The sequence below is a fragment of the Trachinotus anak genome, unplaced genomic scaffold, assembly GCF_046630095.1.
Source record: "Trachinotus anak isolate AG129_WGS33_773 ecotype Australia unplaced genomic scaffold, CSIRO_AGI_Tana_v1 ptg000014l, whole genome shotgun sequence".
Taxonomy (NCBI): Eukaryota; Metazoa; Chordata; class Actinopteri; order Carangiformes; family Carangidae; genus Trachinotus; species Trachinotus anak.
The window spans coordinates 657,335-677,314 of NW_027273865.1; the positions used below are offsets into that span (position 1 = coordinate 657,335).

The window sequence follows — 19,980 nt, forward strand, 5'->3', positions numbered from 1 at the left end:
CAACAAACCAAGCTTTCTATTCAGTGTGTGCACATGTTTCAAAATAGGAGGATGTGCAAGTACAAATAAGTGGTGATGAAGTGTATTCAGTATATGAAATATTTTGGTATACAGTTTTCTATCAATTATTTAGGTCATTTTACAATGGACTCATACTTATGGAAGTCAAAAAACCAATCGTTTTTAAATTGATCCCTGTGATAAGCTGAAAATTATTGTATACTCCACTTCTGAAATCAAACCTGTGCCAGGTGGTGGAAAGTCATTTAGTAAATTTACTCAAGAGCACTGGCAGTTATGAATAGCTTGAGACAATGGACCCCTGGACACAGACAGGCCCCTCAGTCCTCCTGAATAGGACACCCAGACTGGTAATTTTCCTTCTCTTTGTGGTTCCTTGTCGTCATTTTGTGTCTCTGATGTTGTGTTTTGTCTCTTTGTGGTCATTTTGCATGTCATTGTAGTTCTTTGGAGTCTCATTGCAGCTGTTCTGAGTGTCTTCATATTAATTGTGTCTCTTTCTGCATCTCTTTGTAGTTGTGTATTGTTCCTGTGGTTCCTTTGTGTTTCTTTGTGGTAATTTTGGACGTTATGTGTGTCATTTTTGGGTCTTTTAATGGAGCTCTATGACTTAAAAACAGGAACATTAATTCCTTTCAGAGGCTCTGGGCCTGTTTGGTAATCCATTCATGCTGACAGGAGTCACAAAATATTATGAGTACACTATATTAGGATACTTACAGTTTATTTTTGGTACCTACTACCTAAAGTAAAAACATCAAGAGCACTTCACAGCGTTGTCTTGCTAATCCGAGCATGTCTTCTGCCATCACCTGCCCCGCTGAGTGATCAGACACGTTAGCCATTAGCTTTATTGGGGATTATTGTGCAGGCGTTTTCCTTCGATGCCTAAATGCAGGAGCGAGGTCCTTTCTGTCTGCGCATGCCCGACAAGTGTTGCTGCCGTAGCCAGACAGCAGCACGGAGAACCGAGACACCGGGGAGGGTCTCTGCATTTTAACAACAAAACCGACATTATATCTCCACAAAATGAAGTTACCTTACTCATAGATTCACGAGGAGTAAGTATCATCCTCTTTAATACGGGTGGCGTCGGTATTGTAGGCCGGTGAAGAGCTAAAGTTTGCTGAGCAGCTGGCCTGCTCTCAGCAAGCACAAAGAAGCTCCTTATTTGTTGTGGAGCTTGACTCGAGCTAACGCGCTCTGCGACGTGGTTTGACCGTTTTCGTGTCCGCGGAGAGCGGGCACCGTGGCCCCGCAGTCAGCCCGGGGTGTGTTGTGTCGCTGGGGCGGCTCTGCTACATTCGTTAGGTCGGGACTAACTTTACTTAGCTGTTTAAACTACGGCTGATTGAGGCTGGGTTGTTGGACAAGATGCTAACGTTACCCAGCTACAGACTGTCTGAAAGTTAACCTGCCTCTGCAGAGGAATGAATAAATAAATAAATACTTGAGTGGTTAAACGCAGACAAAGGTCAGCAGAGGCTGTAGCTGAGGACGGTAAGTGTGACCCGTGTCTGTAGAAAAGGTCACTTTATTCATGAGGATGCTTTCTCTGAACAATCAGCATGGAAACACTGGACTTGTAGCCAAAGGCATTTTAGTTTAGAAATAAATAGACGAGTCTTATTGAATCTATTCTTACACAAACACGTTTACTCAGCAGTAGGATCCGTACAACATCCTTTCGAGGCAGCATGTATAAAACAAGTCAGCGTGAAGTATCTGAACAGTGTTGGTGAACCAATGATGAATCATGGACTGTCTGCAAATCTATGATGATTCTGCAAAATGATGTGTGAGTAAACCGTAAGAAAACCCAGTTACTCAAGAGAACCCTTCCCAGCATCCGTCCAGAGAGAGGTGGGGAACAGAATCCAGACAAGGTTTGCATCTAATCATTGTTTTCATTGACTTTTGTAAGAAATCGAGTGATTGTTTGATCATCAGAAAAATAATCTGCAACTCATTTGATAACTGATTAACTGTTTCAGCCATCTTTTAAATAAGAACAGTGAAATGATGCCAAATATTTGCAGATTTCAGCCTCAGTTGAGAGGATATGCAGCTTTTATTTCTCATGCATTAATCTAAACTGAATTCTTTGACAGAAATAAAATATTTGAAGCTGTCACCTACAGAGCTGCGAAGTTAGCATGAACATTTTTTTAAATGTTTTATAGATTCAATAATTTACAGATTAATTGTTAATGAAAATTGTGTGTGTGTGTGTGTGTGAGAGAGAGAGAGAGAGAGAGAGAGAATGTGAATGGATGTATCTGATAATGGAAACCTTGACTTACATGACAGTTAACACCTGATCTACTTAATAAAGGCTGTATCAGTGCCTAACCTGGTGTATCAGGTCAGTGCAACCCCAAGGGGTGGCACTGGGCGTTGTCTGATGGAGGCATGGATGTTTGCTTTAACTCTGCCCCGTGTCTTTGTTGTGAACACTGCTTCTTTATGTAATACTTGTGATATAAGCAAACGTGTCAGCTGATGACTTCTCCAACAAAGGCTCAAGCTATATCAATAGAGAAACTAAATTAGTCAGAAATGTAATTCTGATGTTTCATTAACAATTGATAATTTTTCAAGTGAAAAAACAGTCCTGAGAACTTCTAAACTGTAACGATACACTGTCGTATGTGATAGTACATTTAATGTCTTTGGGTTTTGGACTGTTGCTTAGACTAAACAAAGACGTCATTTTATTGACTAATTAAATTTTCAGCCCTGCTAACCTACTCCACGCCTGACCAGGAAATAGGTTTTCTTTTTGGTTTACACACACATATCATTTGACTGATTCATCATTGATTTGCAGACAGTCTATGATTCATCACTGGTTCACTGGTATTTGTGAGCTAAAGTACTGTCTTGGACATGCGCGGCACTTCGTTGTGGAAGCAGGTATTCAACAAGGCCACTGGCTTTTCTACATTAAAATGATTTGGTTTTTGGATCAGTGCTTTCACTTTGATTTGCTTCCAGCTTGTCATAATATCACCCACTAAAACCTGTTCAGCAGAGGGAATAGTGCCTCTTTTACTGACACATTCTCATGTGAGTTTGAAGAAGAAGGCTGGTTGGTTTGTGGCCTGGTATCACGCTGTGTCTCTGTGCTGTTCTGTTGAAGGAAAGATGAGCTTCTTCCATCTCAGCCCTCTGATAGCTGCAAGGTGTAGCTGCAAGCTTTTACAGAACCATGATGTCAGTTTATTACAAGCTGCCATTTGCAAAAGGTCAAACTGTACTGGATGTGAAAATAGGCGATAGCGAAGTCATCTCACACCAACGTAAGTGTCTGTCAGCGGCTGACTTGCGCCTGCTCTGTTTCTCCCCAGTATGGTGAGGAGAAGGTGTCCCATGCTGCATTAGTGGAATAGTGACATGCTGGCCTGTCTGCCAGCATCAGGTGACCCTACCATCAGACTTCTCTCCCGCACGCAGATGAACACTGGACTTCAGAAATGTAAGTGCTTTTCTCCACTATGTTGTTGTTGTGGTGTTATTTCTTTAAAAATGAGTATTTCTCTCTGGTTAGCTTTAAGGATCAGACAGTGTGTTGACTTTGCTCTTCTGTGCAACAGTTTCACAAGGCACATTTAGCTGCAATTTGCTAAGATTTATATGACAAAAGGTCTGATTCTGCAACATTGTCATTGTTTCTGACCCCTACAACCTTGTAGTGGGTAAACTTTTGAGGGCAATGTTATAATGTGACTTTATACCGTGTAAATAATATGAATTCTCAGTAAGTGTAAACAGCAAAGAAATGTGATGAACAAACTCCACCTGCCAGGCAGGTTGAATTATAGCTGAGTACATGATCGTGAATTTTAAGATGGGAAATGGTGAGCGCTTCAGTTGAATACATGATTATCTCATTTTGTTGGGACTGTTGTTACTCTCTGCATTTGATGCAAAACATTAATGGAGGAGAAGTGGGTTTTTGTGATCCATAAAATACCATGCCAGCTGCAATGACTACACAACTCTGAACAGAGAGCTGCGGCAGACACAACTTCAGTGTAGCCCACACTGTGGTACATTTCACTCCCACATTGCCTATTGCCACAGTGTATTTCAGTATATTGTACTATATATTTCAGTATACGGTGTTGTGATGTGTCGTGCTTCATTAGGCCTTCGTGTTGTCTGACCTTATACACATTGCAGGGGAAACTACACAGAAGATGAGATCTGCCAGCTACCCAACCCCAGCAGAGTTGGATGCCTATGCTAAGAAAGTTGCCAACAACCCTCTGACCATCCAGATCTTCCCCAACAGTGTCAAAGTACCTCAAAGGAAGCACATTCGACGCACAGTCAACGGGCTTGACACATCCTCGTCCAGCCAGCGCCACAGTCCCTACCCCTCTCAGGTAAGCGCCAGTGGGGGCCTGCTGGCTGTCCTGCGTGCGCCTGCCAAAGGCGTCATCAAAGAGTCAGACGGCTGTCGCGCCAGACAGCTTCATAAGGCCATCATGAACCCTCACAGTGGGCCGTACCCCACTCAAAGCACTTTAAATCTTCCTCAGCCTGCACCTCACCTACAGGGCCCACCTCAGCCTGCGGTCCAGGCTGCCCAGAAGCAGGGCATGGTTCACCCACAGGGGCTACAGCAGCAGCAAAGCATGACTCACCCAATGACTTTACAGCAGCCTCAAACTATGCCTCACCCACAGGCTTTACAACAAAGGAACATGGCTCATTCACAGGCTCTGCAGCGGCAGCAGAGCCTGTCCCAGGTTCAGACTCCACAGCAGCAGAGATTGGCTCATCCACAAGGCATACAGAGGCAGCAGAGTCTGCCTCACAGCCAGGCTCTACAGCAGAGCCAGTCCTGTCCGTCAGTCGTACCACAGCAGCATCTTTCTCATCTGCAGACACTAAAGCATCAGGCGGCTCCTCCGCAAGCTTTACTTACACAACAAGGAGTGACTCAGGATCTGCGCCACATATCCGATGGAGCTCAGCTCCCAAGCCTGCAGCACACCCAGGGGCTCGTTGTCTCACAGCCCCTTCCCCAGGCTGTGGGTGCAGGACCCCCTACCATGCCTAATAGCCTCCAGCAGCCCCCACCAGGGGCATACGGGCCTCGGAAGCTCCCTGATGCAGATGCCCCACCAAATGTAACTGTATCTACCTCCACCATCCCACTGTCCATGGCAGCCAGCCTGCATCAGAACCGGCCCAGTGACCTGAGCAGCATTGTGCACCAAATCAACCAGTTGTGCCAGGCACGGGCTGGCATGGGCACCACCTCAGTCTGTGAGGGCCAGATCGCAAACCCTAGCCCCATCAGCCGCAACCTGCTGATCAACGCCAGCTCAAGGGTGTCCTCTCACCACCCGGCTCTGGGCTCTGTGCCCAGCTGCCTCATGGTAGGACCCCCAGACAAAGCTACAGCTCAGCCTCCTACTGCTGCTCTCCATTCACAGCCCAACATAGCTGCCACTAATAGTATACCTGCCTTTCACACTGACCCAGAGAAGGTACAACTCCAGCAGCAGCAGCAGCTTCAGCACCATTTACATCAGCAGAAACAGCAGCAGCAGCAGCAGCAACAATTACAGCAGCAGCAACAACATTTACAACAACTGCAGCAGCTGCAGCTGCAGCCGCAGCAGCGCTCCTGGGCGCAGCATCAGCTGGCCCACATGCAGCAGCCCCCTGAGGGGGCCCATCCCTGCAAGAACCCAAGGATGGAGGCTCCAGCTGAGTGTGCTTTCCCCTCTCAAAACCTAAACTATCCCCATAAGCTACCAAACACTGCACAGTCCTTCCCTCTAAAACACCCAGCAGAAAAACCACGACCTTCATCCCCCGTTAACTGCCCAGTAGGTTCTATGCCTTACATTAATAGCCACTACATGCAGCCACCGTGGGGCAGCATTCCAGCCACAGCAGGTAACAATGGATCTGGCCCTCAGGATCTCCCAGTGGCTTTCCAGGGAGGGCAGGCTGCTGCCTCCGCTGACCGCATCCCAGGGGCGAAGTACAGGCCAGGAAAAGAGGGTCCTAGCGGCCAGTCGAAGTTGATTCAAAATGTGGATTTCTTAGGAGGGGACTTCCAGATGCCCAGCTTTCAGGAGCAGAACTTGGATGTGATGGAAAAGATGCACAGGTCAGCCATGGGCCAGGTTCAGGAGCCCAGTAATGGCAGAGCTGTCCACACTCATCACCCAGGCTACCGTTAAAGCGTGTGCTTATTCCTTCTTGGTGTCTTGAGTTTTGTCTCAGCTACTTTCAGCTTCTGTGGTTTATTCTTTAAGATCTTGCAAGTGATCAATTACATTTTATTGCTTCAGAGCTTGATTTGTAGACCCACCAGGTTGTGATGTTTCAAAGTATTCCTCAGGTCTTAAGCCATGTCGTACCTTTTTTTTTTTTTTTTTTGCAGATGAAGGGTTTTTGAGATTGTTGTCCACAGTTAAGTAGAATTCCTCTTTTCATCACTGGCATGGATGTGCTGCTTTTTTCATGTATATATGGTGTTCTAAAATACTCATTTGCAGCTGAGAATATGCTTGCCATATGATTGTCACAGTGCTTCTTCTAGGTTGACACCATGGAACAACTCAACTTTTTTCAGCATTTGTGGCCTTACAACTGCCCAAAGGCATGATTTTGGATGTCCTTGTGTAATGTTTTTATTTGCAGTTATTTATCCTCTAAACAGGTTTGTGATCCATTTAAATAAGGTTACATGTATATGCAATTAATAAGACTGTTGATAAGGTTCTTGTCCCAGGAGCTCCCTCCCATAGTTGAGGTGTACACTGTTAAAGGGCCTAAGTGAGAGCCACGACTCCTATCAGGAACACAACAAGGCTTTCAATCTGCACAGTGAGAGGTCCAGGTAGTTTTTGCATCGTTCCATGGGTGATCAGTGTGCAGGAACAGCTGACCTCCACTGCTGAGCAGAGTTTTAGTTAAAAATAAGACAAACCCAGCACTAGCAAAAACAGTAACATTCTCCATTACTGAGAGTCCCGTACTTTCTGAAATTGCAACTAGGTTCCTCTTACGGTTGAAAAGTTTAAAGTGCCCTCTTGTGTGTAATATTTCAAGAGTAGTTATTCTTTTATTACAGTTTTTGTTGTATTTCTGTAGATGGTCCTACTTGAACTGTAGAAATTACTTTTAAATGTTATGGTTAACATTTGGCAAAAGGAGCAGAAACTCCATTAGCCCCTATTTGTCTATAGCTAATGTGAAACAGAATGGCATCCCATTATTATTAAAATGGTTTATGTATGTCGGTATGTGAAAAGCAAATTGATCACTTGCAAGCATGCAAGTACTTCAAATAATGCAAGTTGGGAAAATGCTTCATTTCCCCTCCAACACATTTCCTCACCACTTTACTACTGTAATGCAAGTGAATTGATGTGGTGTGGACATTATCTGTGTGGCTTGTGGTGGGCTGTTCATCTACTAATCACTGGCCTTACCCTGTGTCGTATTTCTGCTACCTATAAAGAAACAAGAACATTTACTGCAGGTTGTTTTGCTAGATGTGTCTAGCACAAAGCTCTGGACCCATTTCTTCCTCTAGTCTTTCTTTCGGGTTGATGTTGTCCAGGCATATGTTGCTGTGCTATCCTCTAGCCTTCTTGAAAAAGCCTTAAATGTCACAGTAGTTATCCTCTCCATGATACTTACCCTAACTGACTTTCTTTGCCAGGATCCCAAATTAAGTATGGCTTCATTGTGAGAGAGAGTAAGTTGTTTTTTGTTTTTTTTTTCTTTTTCCCTGAGCTTTGATTCATTTGAAAACTGTTAAAACTGTACTGTCAGATCATTGGGCATTGTTAATATGTATAGGCAGTGGGAATGGGTGATATTGCCTAATGGAAATATTACGGCAATATTGCCACTCATCCCTGTTCACAAATCACCCATCCTACTGTCTGAAATGTTGCCTATCTATCATGGATTTAAGATGATTTTAAGAGTAAAATATGAATAGTATTTAGCAGAATTAATAGGTATGTAGAAACAGGGCTGTAGCAGTTACTTTAAAGTATTTGGACTGTGTTTTAGTTGTTATACTTATTAAATATCCTGATATAGTTTCTTAATTTATTTTTTGGACCACTGCATCCTGAAGCCATAGGTGATTTCACATTAGGTGCCATAGGTGACACACTTTGACGCAGACAAACTGACTGTCTGCACTCAGAGGCAAATAAGAGGTTTGCATCTGCGCTTTGATGTCTTTCACAACGCCGAGCATTTTCCCCTCTCCAGGTCGTTCTCAGAACACACTACAGGTCAAAAGAGAGACAGAGAAAGACAGCTGAGATGCAAGCCGTACCTTTTCTGGATTTTGGTTTTCATACTTGATGGCAGTTTATTTTATTTCCTGGCTCTCATTTTTGATGTGCCTGCCCCTTGAAGCTGCTATTGAATTTAATCTTAACTCACACTAGTATGATTTGTGTGTGCGTGTGTGTGTGAATAGTAATGATGTATGGGCTGTATCAGTGAAAATAAGTTGCTATTTATGGGATGGGTGAAAATTGCCACCACTGTAATGCTGGTAAATTGATTGCTGGCTGCTTGTCTGTTTTAGCAGCTGTTTGGAGATGATCCTAAATATATAATAACTGACCAGTGTTCAAAGTGGCGTGTGATTTCCAGAGTGATTTTCAGGAGTCTGTCCCACTGTGGCCCAAAGACAGATACCTTCCAGGCCTGTTTGGGTTTCTTAACTTCAGATCAGCAGAGTGAAAACACTAAACTATTTGACAGACCTGTCCTGTTCATTTTGAACTGCCTCGTTACAGCCCAACATAGTCAGGTTCTACAGTTTCATATGAAGTGCCTCCACTGGGCTTAGTATGGAGAAACATGTGAATGGACGCTTGAGTGTGTGTATGTTAAGCTTGGGTACTTGCACACAGGTGTGCACGAAGTTAATCTCTGATGGGGGACCAAGCCTCTTAGTGTAACTACTGATACTGTGTCATGGACTGAAGTCCTGAAGTGTGCCACGATTCCTAGACACTGTCGGGATGTGTGAACTGTTTGCTGCTGACTCACTGACCAAAGTGACCAAGCGTCCCTCTCTGTAACCACCCCCGGCCAAAAGCCTTGGCGAGCTTGTAGTGGGAACTGATGTTCTAACAGTAATAAGCAACAACCTGGTGACATAAAGCAGAGCTGCTGCCCTCATTTGGACGGTTAGATAAAACCTTGTGAAGCGAAAGTTTTAAAGATGTGAACAGAGCATAAAAAAAATCTAGAGCGAGTGGTTCCTCTCTGCACAGTACACCCCAATTTTTCTTTTCTCTAAGCAAGATTCAGATGTTGTGGTCATAACCAGAATTTACTGTATGTTTTGTGGTTGCATTTCACAATATTATTACCATGCAGAAATCTTGTCATTCACAGTACATGTCAATATGCACTGTAAGAATCTAGTCTACTTAAGCACATTGCAGCTCATGTTGGTTGACACAGATGGCAATATTTATTGGGGCACAGCTATGTAACAACTCTCTCTAGATTTATTTTTACTCCAGTGAATGATAGACTTTGATTATCAAAGATCTATCATGTGAATGGTGGTGGAGGGGGGGCTTACTTTCTCTACTTTGTGAAAAATGTGATATTCCAGTTTTGCCTAACCTTCAGGAATAAAATGTCTTGCACAAACATTCCCCCTAACCAAAATAAAGTTTGCAAACACAAAACTTTTACGAGTGACTGTCTTTGTTATCCACATATAAAGACGGTCAAGATGATCTAAATGAAAATCAGGTGTATAAATGTTTTTGTTTATCAGGTAAAGAAGAATTCACGTAATCAGATAAGACATGTTCTACAGGCATGACCAGTTTACACACAACAGGTACATTCAAAATAAGGGAACTAAAGTTTGTGGTAATCAAAGGTATAACTGAGAACTTCTGACACTGTAATTGTCCTGAGTTAATGGTGTGCACACTATGTACAGTACATATGAATTATTTTTTAAATAAATGGTAGGTAGAATAAAAACGTTGCTGTATTAAACAGGTGAGGCTGTGTTGGCTGCTAATGTCCACATGAAACCTGGATGTTCAAATTTTAAACTCTGGTTAAAATTTTTGGGGGATTTTGATCTGATGAAATTGGGGAACGCTGGAACGCTGGTTGGCGACGTCTGGCACGAATCCTCTCCAAGAGTGGATTTAGGTTCCACATGTTCCCTGAAAGATTAAACGACGACTTGGTGAGGTCATATTAGCAGTGAGGAGCGGCCCAGATGCAGGTTGTGTGTGGGGTCTGTTGTCTTACCGGGAGTTTGGTTGTTAGGCTGCGGCTTCATCATGTGATTCCCTGGGTCTTCCTCTCGGATTACACCAAGATCTGACCTCCATTGTCTCCAATTCATTTCCTCCACCCTGAAGTTCAATAAGACTCCGTCATCACGAGGAACACTAGAGATTCTTGACACGATTATGTCTTAATAAGCTCATGTTACAGGATTTAAGGGTCAGTTCACCCAAATTCCGAAAAACATTTTCCCCATCTACCCATAGTGGTGTTCATTGCTAATCTTTCCACCACAGTACAATGGAAGTGACTGGAGTTTAGTTAGAGGTGAAAACACTGAAGAACGTTTAAAACTGTATTTTTAGGATACAATGTCACTCTGGAGAATCAGCTGTCTTCACTGTTTAAATGAAACTACTCTCTACCATATAAATGCTCCCTATGTAAAACCCTTCACAGAAAGATGTGTGGATTATTTTCATTATGCAGGACAATCTTTCTGGAAAGATTACATGTAATGTCTGGTAGTGCTTTATTTGTTTTTTTATTTTTGCTTTTACAGGTCCTGAATTTTCCTGCTAATTTCCTTTGTAACATTCAAAATTTCCTGAAACAATAGCTCATTACTATGTTCATTACTAAGAAAGGCCTAAACAATTTGGTACTGATTCTAAGGGAAATTAATGGAGGTGTTAGTTGATACAGTTATCAAAGACCTGCTAGTTATATCTGAGTTATTGTGAAAATGATGAATTATTATGAAAATATTTTTTTTTAAAAACAATTACAAGAGAAAAATAGTTCATAAACTGATGTTTCCTAGAAAGACTAACAAAAATTCTTCAGTTCCTAATGACTGATTGTTTGAACTGCCATAGAGCCTTAGAAAGTAATTAACAGTAAATTATGAAGTAAGCTTCTAGGAAATTTGCAGGGAAGTACAGGACCTGTAAGACGAAGTATTACCTCCTCTTTCACTAATGTGAGAGGAAAGAAGACAAAACAGAAAGAGATCTGTTACACAAATTTGTGTTTTCTCTAATCTGCTTTTTGTGAAATACGGGATAATTTTACCAGTTTGAATTCACAGCTCTTATTTAAATGAAACCATCTGAGAGTGTCACGATGTGACACGACATGTTTTTGGTGGAACTGCTCACAACCTGATCATGATTTTCAATATGTCATCTTAGTCTGAAATGTAACTGGTAACTATAGCTTACAAGTAAATGGAGTAAGGTAAACATCCCCTTCTGAAATGTGGTAGACTAAGTATTCAGTAGCATAAAATGTAAAAAGTGAATTAAAGTACAAGTATGTCTATTGTACCTAAGGACAGTATTTAAGTAAATGTACTTAATTATACCTGAAGAATCTGCGACACTCGTCCTTCTCTCCTCTCAAACACACCATCTTTGACACTCCTGAGAACAGCTTATTCCTCAGCCCCCTCGGCAGAGTCCTCTCCATGTCCAGAATTGTAAAGGCTCTCTGAGAATGTGCAACAAAATATTAGGGATTACACAAAAAATGTAGTTTGTCAGACCTTTGTGTGTCTGTCAAGTTTTATTTTGTTTGTTATTTTGTTATGCCCTGTTTTTAAGGTTAATTAGCTTTGTTCTGTTTCCTGTGCTGGTTCTGCTTATATCCAGCAACATTTACAGTAGACATCATCCTGGATTTGTGAGATTAACCTGATCCTGTGAACATTAGATTCTGTGCACTGAAATCAAGTTTACAGACTATAATAGTGCCCCACCTGCAGGTTCCAGATGTTTTCACTTTCTTTGGAGATTCGTTCGACTGTGTTGCCCATCAGGGCTATGAGCATGTTGAGCAGCAGGATGTAAGTGAGAACTATGTACAAGATGAGCAGGATGTAGAAAACCTCCTTATACTGAACGTGGTCAGTGAACTCCAGATCTCCCATCCCAATAGTGAACTTGAACAGTTCCAGTGTCGTAAAGCGGATGTCATTGTAACTTGGCTTCTTGCACTTAAATGTGTCAACAGCAAAGCTCCTTCCACGTGCCAGTGTGCCATTGGCTGGAGCGGCGTCTTCTATGAGAGCAACAATAGCTATGGATGAGGAGAAAATGTAAAATCAGAAGTCTTTACTTTGGAAAACATCTGAAGTCTTTATTCTGCGTATGCTTAACTTTTTACATCTGGAGTCCACGTGAGTCTTACCTGCAGAAAATCCAAAGAGCAAAACACCATAGACACATAAGAAGTGTAACAGATCACCCAGGATCATCTGAAAAGGGACACAGACTTAAAACCAGGCAACCCACTCTGAGACTTCATGTAAGTACAAAACTGACTTCATTCTTACTCTTTGCATCATGACACTGTACATCCCCATTTGTTTAGAGCCTCTTGAGTAGTAAAGCACATTGATCCAGGCAAGAGCCAGCGACAGCACAAGCAGTCCGACATATTCTCTCCGCCCACAGCTGTACAAGACTGCGCTGATCAGGAGGAGCGTGGCCTGCAGGAAACTGCAAACACAAGCAAAGTGGAGCAGTAGGAAAACAACAATAATGATGTTAAAGGTACTCTTCACAAGAGATGATGATACTTACAATATGATGTCACAGAATCCATCAGTGTATAGAGCCTTGAAGTTTGGGGGGTTCCTCTTGAAGAGAGTTATCTATGGATTTAGAGGTCAAATCATATGGAAAAATTATATTAGTTTGAAATTAAATCTGACTCCTTTAATGTATTACTGGACCAGATTTCACTTTCTCACCGCTTTATAGAAAAACCACACTGCTCCAAGGACACTGATGAGCTCACCGACACAGCGGAGGTAGTCGACCGGGGTATCCTCAATGGGAAACGGTGGCTGCAGGTGAAAAGGTCAGGAGGCTTTGCTTAGGCTGAAACATGGTTTGTCCTGTTTTGAGTTAGATGATGGTTTTGTTCAGTCTTACCTGTCCTTCCTTTCTGTAGAAGGCCACAGTTGTGAAGATGATCAGGTATATCAGATACACCAAAAAATTCATCAAGAATAATTTGGAAGCAAACCTGTCCCATTTATCCTCGAGAAGACTGCGTAGAGGCTCGATCTGGAGCATCTCAGTACGATTCTGAGGTAATGGTCACAGGACAGTTTTCACATTAAAACACAATCATATCATATCACATGCCTAGGAACATTTCAAAATATACTTGATATGTATATTTTGCATCGATGAAATTAATTAGCATCATATAATTAATGGTTTATGTACTGTTTTATCTGAGGCAGTCAGCTGTTGACATTGCTGTGCTCTTGGTTTTGTATATTCTGTTCTTGCATATTACACTGACAGCTGCAGGTGACCACACCCATGACATTGTTTATAGGCTTCACTGCCACCAGGAACACACTGCATATCAGTAAATAACCTACTGTAACAAACAAAACAAACAAAAAAACCACTAGGGAAAATTGTAATTTTGTACACCTTCATGTACTGTTCATTGTGAATCAGATCAAAATAGAAATTTCTAACCGGAATTTCACTCCCAAAGACGACTATCTCCAGCACAGAGTTGTCTTCGTTGGTGTCAATTGAGCTCATATCATAAAGGGAGGAGTGAACAGGTCCATAGACCCATTCTGGTAACTTCCTGGACAGCGGCCTCATCTCCTCATTCACAAACTCCCGGTGCAGAATGTGCTTGAACAGCTGGCCCGGGATCAGAAAGGAGATAATTATCTTGTGTTACAGTGGATGCATCTTCTTGTGGTTTGCACACATGTGGCAGAGTTTCCATGGTCAGGTAATGTCGATCTACACGCACATTCATGTTTTCCAAATTTTGCAGTGTTGCATCAAGGTGTATCTGACAATACACACAGACCTTCAAGTGAAAACGCACCTACCCCAATCTTTCCAAGCTTGGCTGCTAACTTCAGAGGAGTCAACCCCTGATTATTTTCAATAGACTCCAGCTTGACCTTTCCTGTTTTCTCGAGTTTGTTGTGCAGAATGAGGATCTCGTCATACATCCTCGCAACCATATCAGTGTTTTCCTTTGTGTTGTCTGCTATCACCACCAAGGTGTGCAAGACAGTGTTTCCTTGCGAGTCTTTGTCAGCGAGGTCAGCTCTTCTGTAGGGGTTTTCCATGAGGAAAGAGACAATATCGGGCTGGTTGGTGCAGGCAGCCAGCGACAGAGGAAGTTCTCCTATTGGAAACAAGCAATAGTGACTTTGGCCATTAATGACTGGGAAGGAAAATGCAGCATCTGGTTATATTCAGGATGTAACTACCCACCAAAATAAAAGCCCAGCCCAGCATTACGCTGGAAGAACTTCCCATTGGCTTTGGCTTGCACATCCGCTCCTTTCTGGACCAGCAGTTTCACATGGTCAAAGCTCCTCCTTTCAATGGCGACATGCAAAGCTGTCTGACCTGTGACATGAGGGTCGTTGTTACAGTTAAGATAAACATCCTTTATCAGTTTAAGGATTTTGAGCATGAGGCCCTAAAGTCTCTTGTGATAAATGTGTGATAAATGTGTACTTGTTCACTACTACTACTACTTCCAGAGCGGACTGCCATTAGTGCCTACATGTACATATGACATCTCTCATTTATAACTCACGACCATCAATTCCATGTCACCTACCTTTGTAGCAAAGATCATTGTAAGACGCGTTGATTAAATTGTCTAAATCTTCAGTTTTCTCTGCGATGTCAAGGAGCACTTCGATGGTGTCATTTTTGCCGTCTTTTAGATTCAGCAAAGCTTTGAGGAGTGCCGTCTTCCCATTTGTTTCATCTGAAAGTTGTGCACAAATGACATAGTTTTGTTTCCCCTTTACTATTCACATCACTGAGTTTGTGATGATTCCTGTCAACTTCATAAATAAGTATCAGAATAACCCCTAAAATATACTTTGGAAAACTTCTAGTCTCACCATACACTATTATACTGTATTAGACAAAAGGGCATTATGGGCCAAATGACACAATTCACATTCAGTTTCCTCTGATTTTACAGGTCCTAAATTTAATTAGGTGTATCAATTCATTCACTACTATTCTTTCCTACTTGCCCTCAGTGATTTCTTTTCTACACAAGCTGACTCAAAACTCCTCCAGCCACCTGCAAACAGTTCTTTTCTTTCTTTCTCAGTTCTTTTGCATGACCAGAATGTATTTCACTGCACAAACACATTTTCGAGGACACATGGCTGATTCAAACTAACATAGATACAGATAACAGCAAGATGTCGCCAAAAATGAGACAAATAAAACTGCTTCTTCCTACTTGCCTGTGAATTCTGGGCTCGTAAGTCTCTTATTATTAACTTGCAGGTAGTTGAGCAGGCCATTAAGTTGAGTTGTGTCCCCCTGGGAAGTTGCTTCAAAGACTCTCTCCCTGGTGAATGCTTGAATGTAAATGTTGTCAACACTGGCACTATGCTGTCTGAAATGAAAGTGATCATACAAAGTCATGAATTCAGTATGCAGCTCAGCATTTCCTGCTATGCAAAAACATTAAGTCACATCAGCAGTAATCTTTAAACACAATGTGCAAATATTACTTTAACACGGTATTTGTTTATTCTTGGAAGAGGATCCAGCTTGTGAACAAACAGAGGCTTTAAAAACCAGATGCTGGTTTACCTGAAATCTGCCAATATGCCACCTGATATATTTACAGTCTTAGCAGCAAAAGAACGGTGCTGATCTCTGTGTCAATGACTCCAGCAGATAGTCTTTATCATTTCATAATTAACAGCCATGAGAATAATCTGAAGAAGGAAAACAAACACCGGCTCTTCCCCGGCAGGGCCGGTTACCTAGACAGTAGAACGTTGGTATCCATAGGTGCAGGAATGATCTCTGAGCTGTCTTTTCTAAGGAGCCAATCCAGGCTATTCCCCTCCTCTTCTTCTTCTTTGTTCGGCTCCTCTCTCTCTTGTGGGCGTCCATTTTCCATCTTATTTGTCGTTAATAACCGAGTCTTGATCTTGTATGACGAGACACTGTGTTTGCTTCCACAAGTGGCTCATCAGGTACAATGAGCCACCGCTGCACAGGTGTAGAATTGCAAAGGTCAGGAGGTGGCATTGAAGTGGTAATGGTGCTTGTTACCTTGGCCACGCTCCTCCCTCTCCCCTGAGGACGAGCCTGCTGTTTACCGAACAGCAGTTTTCCAGTTGTGTAAACAAAGAGCATGCTGAGATCATATCACATGCACTGGATGCTTATTGAGTGTGAGCGCTGAGTCAGCACTATTGTGATCCAAATATCTTTGTAAAGTATGAAACACTTATTGAATCACACCCTCTCACAAAACCCGTAATGCTTCACTGGGACTGTGATCAACAGTCAAACCAGTTAAGTTCATGGCTTGGAATTCAATACAAAAATATCATCAAATTCTAATTCTAATCAATATCAAATATCATGACTCAGCAACTGATTTATTGATTTGTGTTGTGTATCTGAATACATCGTGAGTTGAGTGACTATAGAATTCATGGTCTTTTCAATAGCTACTCACTTCTATTTAAGTGAGAGGCTCTTTACTGTGAAATACTTTTGTAGACACTAGTTTGGAAGCCGAAATCAAAGTTCAATGTGAAGTGGGAGCTTGAAACCTCCAGCTCACATGTAGCCTACTACATGAAGTAGGAGACATGTTAAACTCATGTCTAATACTGATGTTTTTCCACAATAAATCCTCTAAACCACAGGTAGAACAAGGGATCTCTCTCTCTCCTCTCTGTGGGTGTGTGTGTTAGAGGGGCGGGGGCAGCTCAGTGTCAGACTCTGGGGCACCATGCAGCACTCACACACAGGGACTGTGCTCTTAGTGATAATGGAGAGACATAATCACTCAAAAATGGGGTCAAGTGTTTTGCATTTAAAAGCAGAAACACGAGCGATCTCTCTAGAAACGTCCAGGGAAAGTCTGTCACAAACAGGCGGAGAAATGCACAGCTTTTCAACCGACTAGCTCGTAGTTCAAACGTCGTTGTGCTGGGTGTGTTTTGTATGCGAGCAGCCTGGAGCCCACACACAGTTAACTACATTATACCAATATGGGTTAATGATGAAAAGTAACCATTAGACAGCTGATTGTTATGGCTGTGTTCTTAAATTCAACCACAGGACATTTAATCAAGTGGATTACATGCAAAGTGGATCCTTTGGTCATATTATTGCTTTGGGCACATACTTCTTTGTAACATCCAGGTTTTGACAGGGCCTGTGTGCTTTTTTTCTTGGTATTGTGCTGGCATGTACCAGGACTACGCCCTCTTTGATAGACTATTAATGGTGGTTCTTTCAACTCCATGGATATTGCTGGATCTGATGATAATATGTGCCAATGTTTTTTTTAATTGAGTTAATTAAAATAAAATTGAGTCCAGTCTGTGACGGTTGGGGTGTAGGTTGTGTTAATATGATGGGGTGTGCCTTTTTCTGCAGGGGATTATTTTGTAACAATGTTTGTTAGGCCATATGGCACAATCACATGGATAACCCCATTCTAGAAACCTTTGTTTCACAGCTATCAATTTGTTAAATCAAATTATTGACAAATCCATAGATTATCACAAACTAAGATGTAATTTACATCCACTTAAAAAAAAACTTGTGGGATTGAAAAACAGTGAACTGATATCAGAAAGTGTTGGGAATATATAGTAAATAGTACTATCTAGCCCCTTGAAATTAAACTGTCTTTAAAGTTCACATTAAGAAACTGCTTGTCTGCCATTCCACAGTTTGTCCTTTGCCAGAGAGATCATCATGTCCACATGTTCCATGTTTAACTAAAATTCATAATCAATGGAAATAAGACATATAAAGGAGGGTTTAAACATTTTCCACACAGAAACAACAAAGGGGCACTCACAAAGAAGGTCCAACCAATTGCGTCTCTTGACCGTAGACTAGTGTACTGGTAAGTGTACGGTATTCACAATAATGTTAATGTATATGATTCCAGCGTGCTTGACAAGCACAGATCTGAGGTGACCGACCCACATGGAAGGGAAGAGATTAGGAACCAGTGGGTGAGAGACTACCTCACACACTACACTGAGAGCTTCACACAAGTCTCTAGTAAAGTAGGGCATGTCTACAGTACCAGAGGCTGCAGTTTCAGAACTGCAGCTCCAGGACCACAAAACTGGTCACATCATAAAATATAGATACCTACACATTTGTTGTACAGCAAACGCAGGCGAGCACCTTCCCTTCATCATGGCCAGGTGATGACGCTGAACTGCGAATATAGATATATATACATATATAACAATTTAATATAAACTTCTTTGTTTGGTTACTTTTTAGATTTGCCCAAGTCACAACCATCCTCATTTATGGGTGAGACTTGCAGTCAGTCTCTGGGTTCCCAGCCCACAGAGCAGCCTGAGGCCACTGGCATCTTCTGAGTGACCCATCTGTTATGATACTGACATTAAATATACACTGACACACTGTGCACCTCTCCACAGTCAGTTACCACCACTGAGTATAACTCATCTCACCGGTGTTATAGTTATAGTACAGTTGAAAATGTGTTACTATGTATTTACATGCAAGGAAATAACACAGAAAGTCATATTTTGCTATTGGCCTTTATTTGATTAGATTTTTTTCCTCACATGTACTTTAAGGCACGTCACATCTGTGATGTGTCCAGCAGGTACACCGTGCTGACAGTGCTGTGGAGCATGTGCAAAGGCCTTCAGAAGCACAGACGGTGGTACTGTGGGTCGGGGGCTTGCATGGGATCACACTTTTTTATCCCAACTTAGTGAGGCTCATCAAGCCACGTTCACTGCCATCCTGACCAGCTAGTGAGTATACTGAGCATAAATGTTCACATTTAACAAACTTGAAAGTAGTCACTCAAATCAACCTGAACATATTCATTGTGACTCTACATACAGGTGTGGAGTGGATAGGAATGTTGTGAGCCTTCTGAGGGACCGGCCCGACGGGGAGTGTGGGTTCACATTCATTTGAGCATGATTAACTGAATCTGAGTTATGCTTAAGTATTTATGAGGATATATCGATAATGTAACTGGAACTGTCTCTGCTTGCCCCAGAGCTCTTGTCCAGTCTGTTTGTGTTATAGAAAAAAGCTGTTTTGCACATAACTTCTCTATTAATATCTGATATAACACTTTGTGTTTTTTAACATCCTCTTTGTTTTGGCATTCTGGATTTTTCTTCGACCATTTGACGATATATTCAAAATATTCAGGCATGGTTTCAGCTTTAGGAACTAGGATTATTGTCCCACAAAGGCACAAAACGCAGGTGATAGTGAGCCAGAACTTCAAAAAAATTTGGCACTTATGTACATGAGTTTCAGACAATACATAACAAATATTACAGTAAAACAATACATCCAGTTTGAGGGGAATGTTTGGGAGGTTTCTCCCACCATCCTCTGTGCGTTGATATATTACATCTCTCTTAATGTATTCATATCCTCCCCAGAAAAAATTAAATAGGAGCAATGCATTGGGAACACATTTACCAAATGTAATAATGTTTGGAGAATGTCAGCTTTAACAGCGATAACCTTCCCAATGTAGGTCAGATTCTTCCTGTTGTTCCATAATCCAATTTACTTTTTAACCAGGCGTAACTTTTGGGACCAGTTATACAGTCCATGACCTTCAGGGTGTCCAAAAGTTCAACGC

The 19,980-nt window shown here is 42.0% G+C and overlaps 2 protein-coding genes across 5 annotated transcripts; one reads left to right on the forward strand and one right to left on the reverse strand.

Annotated features, from left to right (window-relative positions):
* The first annotated feature begins 39 nt into the window (after positions 1-39).
* Positions 40-9,734, forward strand: LOC139632177 (protein FAM222B-like). 4 transcript variants are annotated; one of them, XM_071496980.1, is made up of 3 exons: positions 40-371; positions 3,372-3,499; positions 4,207-9,734. In XM_071496980.1, exons 2-3 carry the CDS (start codon positions 3,418-3,420, stop codon positions 6,228-6,230), a joined length of 2,106 nt encoding a protein of 701 aa, XP_071353081.1. In that variant the 5' UTR covers positions 40-371; positions 3,372-3,417; the 3' UTR covers positions 6,231-9,734. The 4 variants fall into 4 exon arrangements, with proteins under 4 accessions (XP_071353081.1, XP_071353077.1, XP_071353080.1 ...); XM_071496976.1 differs by lacking the exon at positions 40-371 and adding an exon at positions 452-1,082; XM_071496979.1 differs by lacking the exon at positions 40-371 and adding an exon at positions 1,093-1,521.
* A 70-nt stretch (positions 9,735-9,804) lies between these two features.
* LOC139632176 (transient receptor potential cation channel subfamily V member 1-like) lies at positions 9,805-16,671 on the reverse strand. The gene is made up of 15 exons (XM_071496975.1): positions 16,106-16,671; positions 15,575-15,729; positions 14,926-15,078; positions 14,571-14,708; positions 14,177-14,481; positions 13,803-13,979; positions 13,239-13,394; positions 13,055-13,150; positions 12,885-12,955; positions 12,635-12,800; positions 12,490-12,556; positions 12,059-12,378; positions 11,666-11,790; positions 10,321-10,427; positions 9,805-10,232 (listed from the first exon to the last, which is right to left on the reverse strand). Exons 1-15 carry the CDS (start codon positions 16,243-16,245, stop codon positions 10,111-10,113), a joined length of 2,298 nt encoding a protein of 765 aa, XP_071353076.1. The 5' UTR covers positions 16,246-16,671; the 3' UTR covers positions 9,805-10,110.
* Positions 16,672-19,980: the final 3,309 nt, after the last annotated feature.

Bases quoted from the DNA above. Each gene is read 5' to 3' on its own strand.
- LOC139632177 (XM_071496980.1), top strand. From the start codon at position 3,418: ATGCTGGCCTGTCTGCCAGCATCAGGTGACCCTACCATCAGACTTCTC. The intron at 3,500-4,206 runs GTAAGTGCTTTT...TACACATTGCAG, and splicing joins GAACACTGGACTTCAGAAAT to GGGAAACTACACAGAAGATG.
- LOC139632176 (XM_071496975.1), bottom strand. From the start codon at position 16,245: ATGGAAAATGGACGCCCACAAGAGAGAGAGGAGCCGAACAAAGAAGAA. The intron at 14,482-14,570 runs GTGGGTAGTTAC...TGTTTCCAATAG, and splicing joins TGGGCTGGGCTTTTATTTTG to GAGAACTTCCTCTGTCGCTG. The intron at 12,379-12,489 runs GTAAGACTCACG...CCTCATCCATAG, and splicing joins GCTCTTTGGATTTTCTGCAG to CTATTGTTGCTCTCATAGAA.